At 44.0% G+C, this 14,058-nt stretch overlaps 1 protein-coding gene across 3 annotated transcripts in view; it reads right to left on the reverse strand.

The window, feature by feature from the left end:
* Positions 1–14,058, reverse strand: part of PRKACB (protein kinase cAMP-activated catalytic subunit beta) — a 60,600-nt gene that overhangs the window by 17,929 nt on the left and 28,613 nt on the right. For 2 of the 3 annotated variants that reach the window (XM_069981481.1, XM_069981480.1), the window contains exon 2: positions 1,279–1,340. In XM_069981481.1, coding sequence (XP_069837582.1) covers positions 1,279–1,340 — 62 coding nt within the window. Of the gene's footprint in view, positions 1–1,278; positions 1,341–5,377; positions 5,462–14,058 lie in introns of those variants that run through there. The other variant, XM_069981482.1, reaches the window with a different exon arrangement.

Raw genomic sequence — 14,058 nt, forward strand, 5'->3', positions numbered from 1 at the left:
TTGTCTATGGCTTCTCTGGGTAATTGAGTTCAGCGATTGACAGCCCCAAAGAGAACGGATGGACCACTGAGTACACCCCACTCATTCAGGGGACACAGTTGCCTCCCAGCAATTAAAGGGGAACTATAGCATTTTTTTTCCCCTGATCAACTAGTACCAGAAAGTCTTATAGATTTGTAAATTACCTTAATTTAAAGGGAATCTGTCACTAGGTGTATGATGCCTTAAAAGACGGCAGCATAAACTAGTAAGAGAAATGCTGAACAGATCGGTGTATTACTTACATCGTTCTGTTCAGCTGTTCTCCTAATAAGCAGGAGAATAAGATTCTTGCCACACCCATCTCCCCGCCCTCCAGCTGCTGACAGCTGACTGCCTATAAACAGCATGGATAGATAACTGCCAATGAGCAGTTGGTAGGTGAAGCTTTCTGATTCTCATGAATATCCAGGACTAATGAGCTCATGCACATAATGGAGAGGACTACTTATTGTCCATGATATTCAGAAGCATATTTCCAAATCAGCAGCACAGAACAATGTAATTGATACATCATTCTGTTCAGCTTCTCTGTCACTGGTTTATGCTACCCTAAGGTAGGACAACATAAACCTACTGAAATTTTTTTTATTTTTTATTTTTTAAGAGTGCGTTCACACCTACAGGATCTGCAGCAGATCTGCAGCAGATTTGATGCTGTGTTCAGTTATTTAAATGAAATCTGCTGCAGAAAATCAGCTGCAGATCCTGTAGGTGTGAACGCACCATAAATGTCCAGTCTTGCAGTACTTATCAGCTGCTGTATGCTCTGCAGGAAGTAGTGGATTCTTTCCAGTCTGACGCAGTGCTCTCTGCTGCCACCTCTGTCCATGTCAGGAACTGTCCAGAGCAGTAGAAAATCCCCATAGAAAACCTCTCCTGCCCTGGACAGTTCCTGACATGGACAGAGATGGCAGCAGAGAGCACTGTGTGAGACTGGAGAGAATCCACCACTTTCTGCAGGACATACAGCAGCTGTTAAGTACAAAAAGACCTAAATTACAAATCTGTATAACTTTCAGACACCTGTCGATTTGAATTTTTTCCCCCACAGGATTTGACTTTAAATGCCCATCGATCAGCTTGGTGCCATTTCTGTAAAAGGACAGGAGAATGTTTCTTGTCACATCCCAGACAGCGGCTAATGCCTTATGACATGAGCTGAATGTATTGTAGGGATCTGGTGGTAACAGGATATGTCTGGATATCTGTGCAGGAGAAAACTGGTTATATCCTCACCTGGGGCGGACTTTCCCATTTTCTTAAAAAGTCTTCTTTGGCTTTGGCTAGAAACTCTTTCACTGCGGAAACAAAAAGGGAATAAAAATTATACAACCTGGCATAAAGAATGGTAATATACAAGAGATGATGAGACACCATGGGGACAAAACAATGAGAAGGCGAACGGCTTCAGAATGAACGCTGCTATATGCAACATGGCCGCCCTGTGGTTATACCTGCACATTGTGAACTATTGGGCTCATAGTTTCTGTATCAATAAGGTCATTCTAAGTGAGGGTGACTAACCCCACCTTGCACCTATACAGAAGCTTCAAAAATGTATTAAAATGACCTTAAAAAGGGACCGGCCATCAGTATTAGACCAGCAGGGCCTGACTCCCAAGGACCACCATGGATCAGGTGACCGAAGACATCGCAGTACACATTTTTTTGGTCCATTTGCTCCAGGACTATGAATGGTAGGCCTGCCAATGGCTTATTTGGATTCTCTAGCGTGCACAGACATTCCTAGGCCTTAAAGGGATGGAAGGCATTTTTTCAGTACCGTCGGAGAGGGGTTGGATGATGACAAGGACGTTGGCAGGCCCGCTCAGTCGTTTAGCAGCAGGGGTGGGACACAGCCTCAAATGTCCTGTCTCATGTTCCCTCTAAGTCATGAATGGCCAGAGACTGAAGCAGCGTGATGCGGGCCCCAGCGCTGGAGCCCGGGGAGGTAAGAGAACCTCACTGTCATTACCACCCACCCTGGCAATACTGAAAAAAACTCTTACTGTCTGGATTACTCGTCTAACCATGAAGAAAGGCCACATATTCTCCATCAAACCCAAGACAGATTGATTCAGTGAAATGTAATTTTTTTAAATAAAAAAGATGCTTTTAACGTTCTGGATTACACCTAGAATCACACAGTGACACCCCAACCCACGAAGAAGAATGGCAGGACTAAAGCCAGCTATACACCTCATAAAAAGCCTACCCTCCATGTCTGGAAAAGCCCTTTAAAGATGGCTGAATCCAACAATTTCACCAGACTCGGCAGACCATCTAATGCAGTGCTTCTCAATTCCAGTCCTCATGGCCTCCAACCGGTCATGTTTGAGGATTTCCTTAGTATTCAGAGGTAATATAACTATACTCCTCAGGTATTATCACACTATACCTAGACCTCACTATAGGTATAGTGTAACAGCCGATTGGAGTGGGTGTTGGGTGTCAGCCTCTGCCAATTGGTGATCCTTTGGAGAGCTCAGGGATCAGTGTATTGTGGCTGGAAAACTTCTTTAAATTTTCATGGTGCTACATTGCTGATAGAACACAAGTGGGTAGGGGCAGCGTTATGGTCTGGGGGTGTCCTCTGGGCCATTCATCAAGGGGGGTGCTCTCAGCTGATCCGGGTATGAATCTACCCCTGCAGATCACATACAGCCATACATGCCGATTGTCTCCCCTGAGGTGGATAGGATCTTCCAGCAAGACAATGTGTCATGTCACACGGCTAGAAATGTTCAATATTGGTTGAAAGAGCCTAACCACGACCTCCAAAATACTATCCCAACTTGAACCCAATTTGACCATCTGTGGGACCACCTCAATGGTGGAGTAGGCTCTATGGACCCCCTGGATGGTGGAGTAGGCTCTATGGACCCCCTCGATGGTGATGCTGGCTCTATGGACCCCCTCAATGGTGATGCTGGCTCTATGGACCCCCTCAATGGTTATGCTGGCTCTATGGACCCCATCAATGGTGATGCTGGCTCTATGGACCCCCTCAATGGTGATGCTGGCTCTATGGACCCCCTCCTCGATGGTGGTATTGGCTCTGTGGAGGCCCTCAATGGTGGTGCTGGCTCTATGGACCCCCTCAATGGTGATGCTGGCTCTATGGACCCCCTCAATGGTGATGCTGGCTCTATGGACCCCCTCCTCGATGGTGGTATTGGCTCTGTGGAGGCCCTCAATGGTGGTGCTGGCTCTATGGACCCCCTCAATGGTGATGCTGGCTTTACGGACCCTGTTGATGGTGGAGCTGCCTCTATGGACCCCCTAAATAGTGGTGTTGGCTCTATAGACCCTCTCGATGGTGGTGTTGGCTATATGGACGCCCTCGATGGTGGTGTTGGCTCTATGGACCCCCTCAATAGTGGTGTTGGCTCTATGGACACCCTCGATGGTGGTGTTGGCTCTATGGACGCCCTCGATGGTGGTGTTGGCTCTATGGATACCTGTGACACCTACCAAGACCTTATAGAGTCACTCCTGGCTCGTCTAGCTACTTGCGGTCATAATAATCTGACGCCACTGTGTATTTTCCTATGAGTTTGTGCAGGTAACTCAATGATTAATACAAAAGCTACAGATGTGCAGAAAGCCACAACCCAAGCAACCGAAAACGGACGCGCTTCACAAACTTTTGCAAAGAGAACAGAGCATTCAGCAATTTCTTCATACGGGTCACTTTCCAGCTGTCGCAAAACTACAACTCCCATCATGCCCTGGTCGCCTTTGGTGTTGTAGTTTTGCAAAAGCTAAGATGCTACAGATTGGCAACCACTAGCGTAGAGAGAAAATAGTGAAATCCATCCCTTAGACAGACAAATATATATTAATTAAGGACACGCTTAGCTAACCGCGTCCGACCGCCCGTCCCGCTATCGGGAGCTTAATTTAATAGGCCGGTCAATATGTTTGTGGGATTTCTATAATCAGAGATGGACATGCCTAAAACAACTCATTACACTAAAAGCCCATGTCATGGCCGCTTTAATCACACCATAAGCCATCTCTGCCGCTCTAATCTGCTGGGATGCTTTCTTTTACATAACATGAGCTGAAGCGGAGGGAGAGATGGCGGTATGAATCATAATGACTGAAAGACGAAAACGGTACAAAATAGGGAAGTTTAGCGCCCACATAGATCCGGGTACAGCAGGGCAGGATGGGAGTCGTAGTCGTGCTTCCAATCTGTCTATAGATGGGAAACTCTTGTCTGTCCAATAGGAGAGGGTTACCTTCCTTCTGAAGGAGAGCTAATTTGCATATATGTTTCCCACAAAGCATTGCTAGAAAACAAGTCTCCATAAACTGAATGGGTTTCTTCAATTACACCCCCCCCCCCCAGTTAATCTTTTATTGCAATAGGAATTCACTATGTATCGTGTGAACACAATATATAACCCAGGAGTCGGCTATATTTCCTAAAAATTCACTTTAAAAACATGGGTGCAGTGACGGCACATGGCTTCGAGGTCCTGACTGTCACTTTTATAGATGCTTTTTGGATATTTATGTACAGCTATCTACTCTTAGGTTCGCAGATAGTTAGAGAGCACACCCGAGAAAAAAAATTGGAAATAAAGGAAGAAAAACAAACAAACAAAAAAAAAAAAAATATTTGATATATACATTTTTTTTTTTTTTTTTTTTTGCATTTTTTGGTTTGTTTTCCCCCCTTTATTTACGAATTTTCTCGGATGTGTATTTATGTGTCTGTGTGTGTATTTATGTGTCTGTGTGTGTATATATGTATATATATATATATATATATATATATATATATATATATATATATATAAAATTATGATAAACCTAAATAAAAAAAAAAAAGAAATATATATATATATATATATATATATATATATATATATATATATATATATATATATAAACACTTAAAGGCAGTGAACGGAGATCCTGTAGCGCAGCCATTCCTATCTGATGCCCTACAGGTCCTCCTGTTTGCTGCCACCCAGCTTTCCCACACTACTTAATGGCAAACCTATCCACAATATTCATCAATGTGGCAGCAGATTTACTACTAAGAAGTCCAGGAGACCAGCGCTCTAGTCATCCATCTTTCCCCAAATCAGATATTATTAGAGAGGAAATACTCTCTAGATTATTTTCCTTATTGTGGGAAGCGGATGCCTTTAAAACTAAAAAAAAAAAAAAAAGTTAGAACGTGAAAACCACTTTTCATAAATTCCCTATCTAGGTGTGTACAATCCTTGTCCAGGGCGGCCTCAGCTCCTGTACCATCATGCCATCCCCACATATAAGCAGCATATAATAGTGATGAGCCGGGGGCCATGGTACTCACCGTTCATGCTGACCAGCTTGCCCACGGCATCATATTGCTCAGCAGACCAAACAAGACGACACGGCGGGGAGCGTCAATCCAAAAAGGAAAAAAATAAATAAGCCAAAATAAAGCTGAGGCTCAGTTTGCAGGGCTTGCTGGTACGTAACACTTGGATTCTTGAGGTGCACTCGGCTTATTCATGGTACACGCCACCCTGCAGAGACTCAGTGCACTCCCATACACTCCCATATTTAACCCCGTGCTGCTCGGATTACCCGGCCAACAAGCTACAAACACTCATCTCCTCCTGAATAAAAAACATAAAATAAAACCCAGACCGATGCAATCCGCTAGAAACTCATCTCCGCAGGAGCAGAAATCATCTCCTTTAAATGTCGCCCCCAAAGAGTTAAATTCAGCCCTATTAAATCAGCCCCGGCTGTTTCCATGGCAACAGAAGCTCAGAATGATGGGTTTTATATGTATCCTCCCCGGTTCTATCCTCGCAGGTCTTTCAATCTGATCCAGTAGTCATGACTTGAACGGCAGATCGTGATAGTTACAGGGGCTGTCGCATCCACCCCACCCCCCGGCTCCTAATATCAGGGACGTGGGGGGTCATCTAACAGCCGCACATTGCGGAGCCGGATACAGAGACATATGAGGCTACATAGAGAACGGAAGGATGACCACAAACACTACAAATAGACAAGAAAAAACCCTAAAAACAAAACTGTTACACAACAAAGGAAAGAATTCTAGTAACTTAAGATGGTTACAAATCACTCAGTGCAGCTTAAAGGGGTACTATTGCAACTTGTTTTCTTTAAATTCAACTTGTGTCAGAATGTGCCAGAGATTTGTCATTCACTTCAGCCTTCCTGTACTTATCAGCTGCTGTATGTCCTGCAAAAAGTGGTGCATTCTCTCCAGTCTAACACAGTGCTCTTTGCTGCCACCTCTGTCCATTTCAGGAACTGTCCAGAGCAGGAGAGGTTTTCTATGGGGATTTGCTGCAGCTCTGGACAGTTCCTGACATGGACAGAGGTGGCAGCAGAGAGCACTGTGTCAGACTGGAAAGAATACACCCCTTCCTGCAGGACATACAGCAGCTGATAAGTACTAATAAAGAAAAAGAGGTATGGGGGGCGCTTTCTGGTATAGTATGTTGTAAGATTAAGTGCACAGAACCAATCAGCTATTGGAGTTGTGGCAGGTACAGGCACACCTCTATATAGCGCTTCCAGGAATGGATGCAGCTCATCGCGGGTCACTCTTGGCTGAAAGCGAAAGTGTACAGCATGCAGAGAAAGATGGCGCCAACCTGGACCAGGCTCGCGGAAGGGCTCCCACCAGATGGTGGAGTGACCGATTGTGTTTAGTAAAATTTTAATAAAAAATGCCGCTAAAACCGATACATCTGAATGAGCTAATAGCACTTAAGTGGGTTATAAAAATATAAAAACAATAAAATTTTAATAAAAAAAAAAACAAAAAAACAGGTACAACACGTTTCGGCTCCTAAAATTACAGTGGAGCCTTCATCAGGTAAACATAGTCACAAAACACCATCTTAAATAGTCTGTCATTACCCAAAGACCTTTAGACAATGAGACTATTTAAGATGGTGTTTGTTTCATGACTACAGCAGGTCTAAATCCCCCTGATCCCCCAAGCTAGGTTTCCAGGTTGGTTTGTTTTTTAGACATTATTGAAGCCTAAAAAAAAGACCCAGAAAACTGAAGATAAAAAAAGACAAAAACTGGAAAAAAAAATTGCAGTGGGATCAGAGTGGTCGGAACCCTGTGATCAGCTTATCATCCCCAATTCTTTGGAGAGGGGATAACATGCCCAGATGAGAAAACCACTTTAATGGTGCGTTCACACCTACAGGATCTGCAGCTGATTTTCTGCAGCAGATTTCATTTAAATAACTGAACACCGCATCAAATCTGCTGCAGATCCTGTAGGTGTGAACGCACCCTAAGGGGGTGTTCAGACTTACAGGATCAGCAGCAGATTTGATGGCGCAGATTGTAAGGGTCCATTTACACAGAAAGATTATCTGACAGATTATCTGCCAAAGATTTGAAGCCAAAGCCAGAAACAGACTATAAACAGAGATCAGGTCATAAAGGAAAGCTGGAGATTTTTCCTGTTTTTAAACCCACTCCTGGCTTTGGCTTCAAATCTTTGGCAGATAATCTGTGTAAACGGACCATAAGCAAATCCAATCTTGGCCATGAAATCTGCAGATTCAAATCTGCTGCAGATCCTGTACTTGTGAACGCACCCTAAAGGGAAAGTCCGGCAGAAGTCCATTTACTTCTATTAAAAAATCTCCAGTCTTCTAGCTGCTGTATGTCCTGCAGGAAGTGATGTATTCTCTCCAGTGTGACACAGTGCTCTCTGCTGCCACCTCTGCTCATGTCATGAACTGTGGCAGCGGAGATCACAGTGTCAAACTGGAAAAAATATACCACTTCCTGCAGGACATACAGCAGCTGATAAGTACTGGAAGACTGGAAATTTTCTAATAGAAGTGCTTTAAAATCAACTGCTGTCAGAAAATTATATAGATTTGCAAATTAATCCCCCTCCCCCCTCCAGAATATCCCTTTAAAGAGTCACTGTCGTATTATTTTTTTTTTTTGCAGAAATCAATAGTCCAGGCGATTTTAAGAAACTTTGTAATTGGGTTTATTAGCCAAATCTGCCATTATCTGCATGTAAAAAGCCTTTTCCCAGGTCCCCCCCTCCTTCCTCTTTTTCATCCACTCTGAAAAATCTGAAAATTGTGACTTGTTGCAGGAGACGTCCCCTGTCTGTTCTAGGGAGAGGGGAGGGGGGAGGAGGAAGGAGGGAGTTAGCCGGCAGCAGAAAGCAGATAACAGAGGATTACAGGCACAGAGCTGGGTGACAGCTGTAATCCGAGCTCAGACAGGTCACTGGTGACGGTCACAGGAGATATCCCGTGAGGGATTTGTAGATTAACTCTTTGTTGTCCTGTTTCTACATCACGTCGGCACAGTCCTTTGTTTGGACCCCCACCTGGTTCCCATGCACTGGCCCAGCACGGAGCACTGAGGGCAGGCCCTGCCGGCCCCCAGTGTCACAACCCCCCCCCCCCCCTATGAGGCAACTCCATTGAGGGGGAGGGCACATGGTCACACTGGGGGGGTCGGCGGCTCCGTACCGATGCTCGAGAAGAGACCAGTGCTGTGTGCGGGAACCAGGTGGTGCTCCAAAAAAAGACTGTGCCATCGGCATCCCTGCGCCGACCTGTTAATGTAAAAAAGGTGATGTACCTAATAGAACATTCACTAACTAGTTAAAAAAATAAAAATAAATTCCAGGTGACATGTTTTAACCATTTCATCCCACAATCCACTTCAATAGTGACTCTGGGTGGTGCCCAACACCCCGTAATAACGTCCATCAGGATGATGTAATACTATAGAATCTCTCAACCAGTTACATAATAAAATAACGCTACGTGAATAGGACTGACAGGAAGTCATCAGGAGAACAAAACAGAAAGCCTGAAGCCTCCTCCCTCCTCTTTCTTCCCTCTCGTATTCCCCTCTCTCGGAGAACGGCGTCTGGATCCGGAGCCGCTTTGTAAACCATTGTCACTTTTTTCCCCCCTTTAATTGCAGCAATTAATGATAAGTCTATGAAGGCTGTCAGGAGCGACGACTCCAGCGGCAGCTGACGCAGAACGCAGCGCGGTAATGCCCGGGACAAAGACCTGTTTTGTAAAGTGTTTTCTTCCCGATGCCTACACAGTGCATGGGAGAAACTATGTGGGACAAGGCGGCCATCATTACACGCTCAGGACGGCTGACGCACGCGGGACTGAGGAGGAGAACTGCAGCCTCGGTGGAAGAGAAACTCCTCATCTATTCCCATAGTCACCGAAGGGATGCAGGGCTGGTCTGTGAGGAGTTTTACTAGGGGGCCAACACACTATAAGGATGCTACCAGGTCTGATCACAAGGGGCATCAGATTTCTCTAACTCACAGTTGTCCAACCTGCACTTCTCTAGCTGTTGCAAAACTACAATTCCCAGCATGCCCTCACAGCGCTTGGCTGGAGAAGCACAGATTGTAGAAGACCGAAAGTAAAGCGGTACTCTGGAGGAGAAAAAAGATTAAGTCAACTGATGACAGAAAGTTATATAGATGTGTAAATTTAAAAAAATCCAGGTCTTCTCAGCTGCAGCGTGTCCTGCAGGAAGTGGTGTATTCTTTCCAGTCTGACACAGCTTCCTGCAGGCATACAGCAGCTGCTTAGTACTTTACTACTGCTAAAAGTAATTTACAAATCTGCATAACTTTCTGACACCATTTGATTGAAAAAAAAAAAAAAAAAAAAAAAAGTTCTCCTGGGTACCCCTTTAACCCTTTATTAGAACTTCATACCGATTTTTCACCAGGTCTAGACAAAGCCTTTAGGACCGCAGTAAACACAGACTCGGGCACTTCAGGAAAGGGTCATCTGGCAACTTATTTTTTAACCCCTTCAAGACCAAGCCTATTTGCACCTAAAAGACCAGGCTCATTTTTCAAAATCTGTCTCACTTTATGCGCTTATAGCTCAGTGATGCTTTAACGTATGCTAGCGATTCTGAGACTGTTTTTTCGTCACATATGGCACTTTATACTAGTGGCAAAATTTGGTCACTACTTTGTGTGTTTTTTGTGAAAAACATCAAAATATCATGAAAAATTGAAAAAATTAGCATTTTATGAACTTTTAAATTCTCTGCTTCTAAAAAAAAGAAAGTCGTATCACATAAATTAGTTACTAAGTCACATTACCAATATGTCCTCTTTATTCTGGCTTCATTTCATAAACATATTTTACTTTTTTAGGGTGTTACGGGGGTTAGAAATGTATCAGCAAATTACCACATTTTCGTGAAAGTTTCCAAAACTGATTTTTTTTTAGGGACCAGTTCTTATTTTAAGTTGATTTAGGAGGTTTGTATACTGGAAACCCCCATAAGTGACCCCATTTTGTAAACTAGACACCTTAAAGAATTAATCTAGGGGTATAATGAGCATTTTAACCCTACAGGGGCTGGAGGAAAGTATTCACCATTAGGCCGTAAAAAAATGAAAAATTTAAATTTTCCAATAATATATACATTTAGATTAAAGTTTCTCATTTTCAAAAGGAACATGAGAGAAAAAGCACCCCAAAATTTGTAACACATGTTCTCTTGAGTACTACGGTACCCCATATGTGGGCGTAAACCACTTTATGGGCACACAGCGGGGCTCAGAAGGGAAGGAGCGCCAATTAGCATTTTCTCTGCAGATTTTTCTGAAGAAGTTTCTGAGCGCCAGGTGCATTTGCAGCGCCCCTGTAATGTCTACAGAATAGAATCCCCCCACAAGTCACCCCATTTCAGAAAGTACACCCCTCAAAGAATTCATCTTGGGGTAGGATGAGCATTTTGGCCCCACAGGTATTAGAGGAAAGTATTCAAAATTGGCCAGTAAAAATGAAAAACTTGAATTTTTCCAATAATATGTTGGTTTAGTTTGAAATTTCTAAATTTCACAAGGAACAGGAGAAAAAAATCTACCCCAAAATCTGTAACGCAGGTTCTCCTGAGTACAACGGTACCCCATATGTGAGCATAAACCACTGCATGGGCACACAGCGGGGCTCAGAAGGGAAGGAGCGCCAATTTGCTGGAGCAAAACCGCAGCTAGTAAAAGTTATCAGAATAGCGCAGTTACTAAAATAAAATAAAAAAATTAGATTACAGGTAATGTGGGGTGGTTACGGGCAGTCTGGGGTGGTTGCGGGCGACCTGGGGTGGTTGCGGGCGACCTGGGGTGGTCAGAGGCGACGGGCGGTGGTCAGAGGCGACGGGCGGTGGTCAGAGGCGACGGGCGGTGGTCAGAGGCGACGGGCGGTGGTCAGAGGCATGGGGCTTTCATTCATTTTTCTTTTTTGATCACTGTGAACAGACATTAGTCTGTTCACAGTGATCGCGGCGGCCATCTTGGATCCGATGGCCGCCGCGGGAGGTTAGTGACTGGGGCACTAAAGGCTGATCTGGGGTCTGATTTTTTTTTTTAATTCTTTATTTCTTTTTCATTTATAAAATATAAAAATATCCAACATACAGAAATTGCCATACATTCCATCGGTCAACATGACCCTTTGGCTCATAAACAATATACATTATTGAATACTTAACAATTCTGTCCCCAAGAGACCACACAAACCCTCCCTCCCCCACCCACACCCCGGCCAGAAAAGCAGGAAGAGAAAAAAAAAAAAAAAAAAAAAAAAAAAAAAAAAGGAAAATTAAGAAAATTTAGAAAATTCTCCGCTCTACCATGCCTCCCACTTCTTCACAAGTTTTGCCTTTTTCTTCCATACTTCAAACATCTTAGCCCTAGTAACCAAATTTAACCATTCATCTCTGGTGGGTTTTTTATCATTAATCCAATTCCTAAGGATAGTCAGCCTGGCCAGGAACAGCAGAGAGCCAACCAGGCCACTGTACTCCCCCCGACCCCCAGCCTCCCCGAAGAGTCCCAGCAATATTGGGATGTTTCCTTCGTAGATACCTCTATTATTTAACTCTTCATTAACCTCAGACCAGAATTCCACTATGACTGGACATGTCCATAATAAATGCAGCAACCCTGCACCCTCCATCTCACACTTACTGCAGCAGGAATTGCCCCTAATACCAATCCTTTCCATAAAAACAGGGGTGTAATGGATCCTATGAATAATTTTGAATTGTGTAAGATTATGTTCTAAATTCATGGATACCTTAGCTACACTACTAACAATACTTTCCCAATCTTCAGTGGTCAGTGGTCCTAGATCCCTCTCCCAATACTTCTTATAACCCTCTTTAATTAAACAATATTTTTGTGTTAATAAAACCTTATATATCTTGGAAACTATACGTTTAACCCCGCTTATTCCCATTATGTCATGAATTCCATCATTATAGTGAACAAAAAATAAATTTTTATCGGGTGTTTTATCATGTGCATTTTTTAGTTGCAAATATCTAAATCTATGTCCCCATTCATTCCCTCCCCCTAAAGACAGTGAACCTATATCTTTTAATACCCCATCTACAAAAAAATCCTTTACTTTAACATAGTGTAATTTTTTCCAATACCCTTGCGAGGTAATCTTAGTGAATTCTGTCAAATACGTATTCCCCCATAGTTCAGTGAATTCTAAACTCCCCCTAACCTTACATATCCTTTTTATTTCCTTCCACACTTTACTACATTGTTTACCGAACCAGTCTTTGTTCGAGGCATCCATCCGGATCCCACCAGATTCCAACAGGGTAAGTATGTCTTCCTTATTACCTCCATTCCACCAGTGGACATCCTTATATGACAACAAAAAGCCCAACTGGTAGGATAAATAATATAATCTAAAGTCTGGACGCCCAAATCCTCCCTTTTTCATGGGGGGACAGAAATGTAAGTACTTCAGTCTTACCCTCTTGGGGTCTGATTTTTACTTATTTCATCTCCCCCCACCGTGGATTCACGGTGGGGGGAGATGAAATACAGCGGCGGCACCGGCCCATTAGTGACCGCCGTTTCGGCGGTCACTAAGGGGTTAATGGGGGGCAGCTGCGGAATCGCAGCTGATCCTCATTATCTCCGGTGCTGTACACAGATGAGAGCGGGATCGCTGTCCCTGCAGCGATCCCGTTCTCATCACAAAGCCCCCTCAAGTCAGGAACGTATATGTACATTCCTACTGCACGGGGCATGTGCAATAGGAACGTATATATACAGATGGCTGACGTGAAGGGGTTAACTGGCCAGGATGGATAAAAAAATAAATAAATAATCAAAATTATACTCACTTCCCTGATCCACTATCTTGTTCCAGCTGCTCCACACATTCTGCTCTCCTTTTGACACATGGAAGTCCCTGCTCGGCCTATCACTGGCTGAGGCGTGTGACTACTGTGGCCATTGATTGGCTGGGAAGGCTTTATCTTGTGTCAAGTAGAAAGCAGGAAGTGGTGAGCAGGGGAGTCAAAGCACCAGACTGGGCGAGTATAATATTTTAGTAATTTTTTTAGCTTCTGAAGAAAGATAAATAAGTGCTGGACAATCGCTTTAATAAATGCATCTTCTAGCTATGATGAGACAATAATATGGAAGCGGATTGCAAGAAAAGTTTATGTAATTATCTGTCTCATATCTGTCTCTCTCTAAGGGTGTTATTACAGCGGCCGATGGGGGCACGATAATAACTAAACAACTTGTTTACTGGGCCTATTACACGGCCTGATAATAGTTTAACAAGGGCTGCATGGACATAGTTACCGATGTCCTCGCAGCCCTTGCTAAACTGGCATACATTACCTATCCATGGTCCAGGGCTCCTCTTGCGCTCTGCTTCTCCCCGGGTCCCACGCTCTGCAGCTTCAGAGCGGCCTGTCTTAACTGACAGGCCGCTCAGCCAATCACTGGCTGCAACGGTCCCGGCCAGTGATTGGCTGAGCGGCCTGTCAGCTAACACAGGCCACTCTGAAGCTGCAGCGTGTGGGATGCGGGGAGAAGCAGAGCGCAGGAGGAGCCCTGGACCATGTATAGGTAATGTATTTACTTTGCACATCGTCAGCCACACACCGCTATTACACGTAGCGATACGCGGTCGGTGGCCGACAATTATA

This window comes from Dendropsophus ebraccatus, chromosome 8 (genome assembly GCF_027789765.1).
Source record: "Dendropsophus ebraccatus isolate aDenEbr1 chromosome 8, aDenEbr1.pat, whole genome shotgun sequence".
Taxonomy (NCBI): Eukaryota; Metazoa; Chordata; class Amphibia; order Anura; family Hylidae; genus Dendropsophus; species Dendropsophus ebraccatus.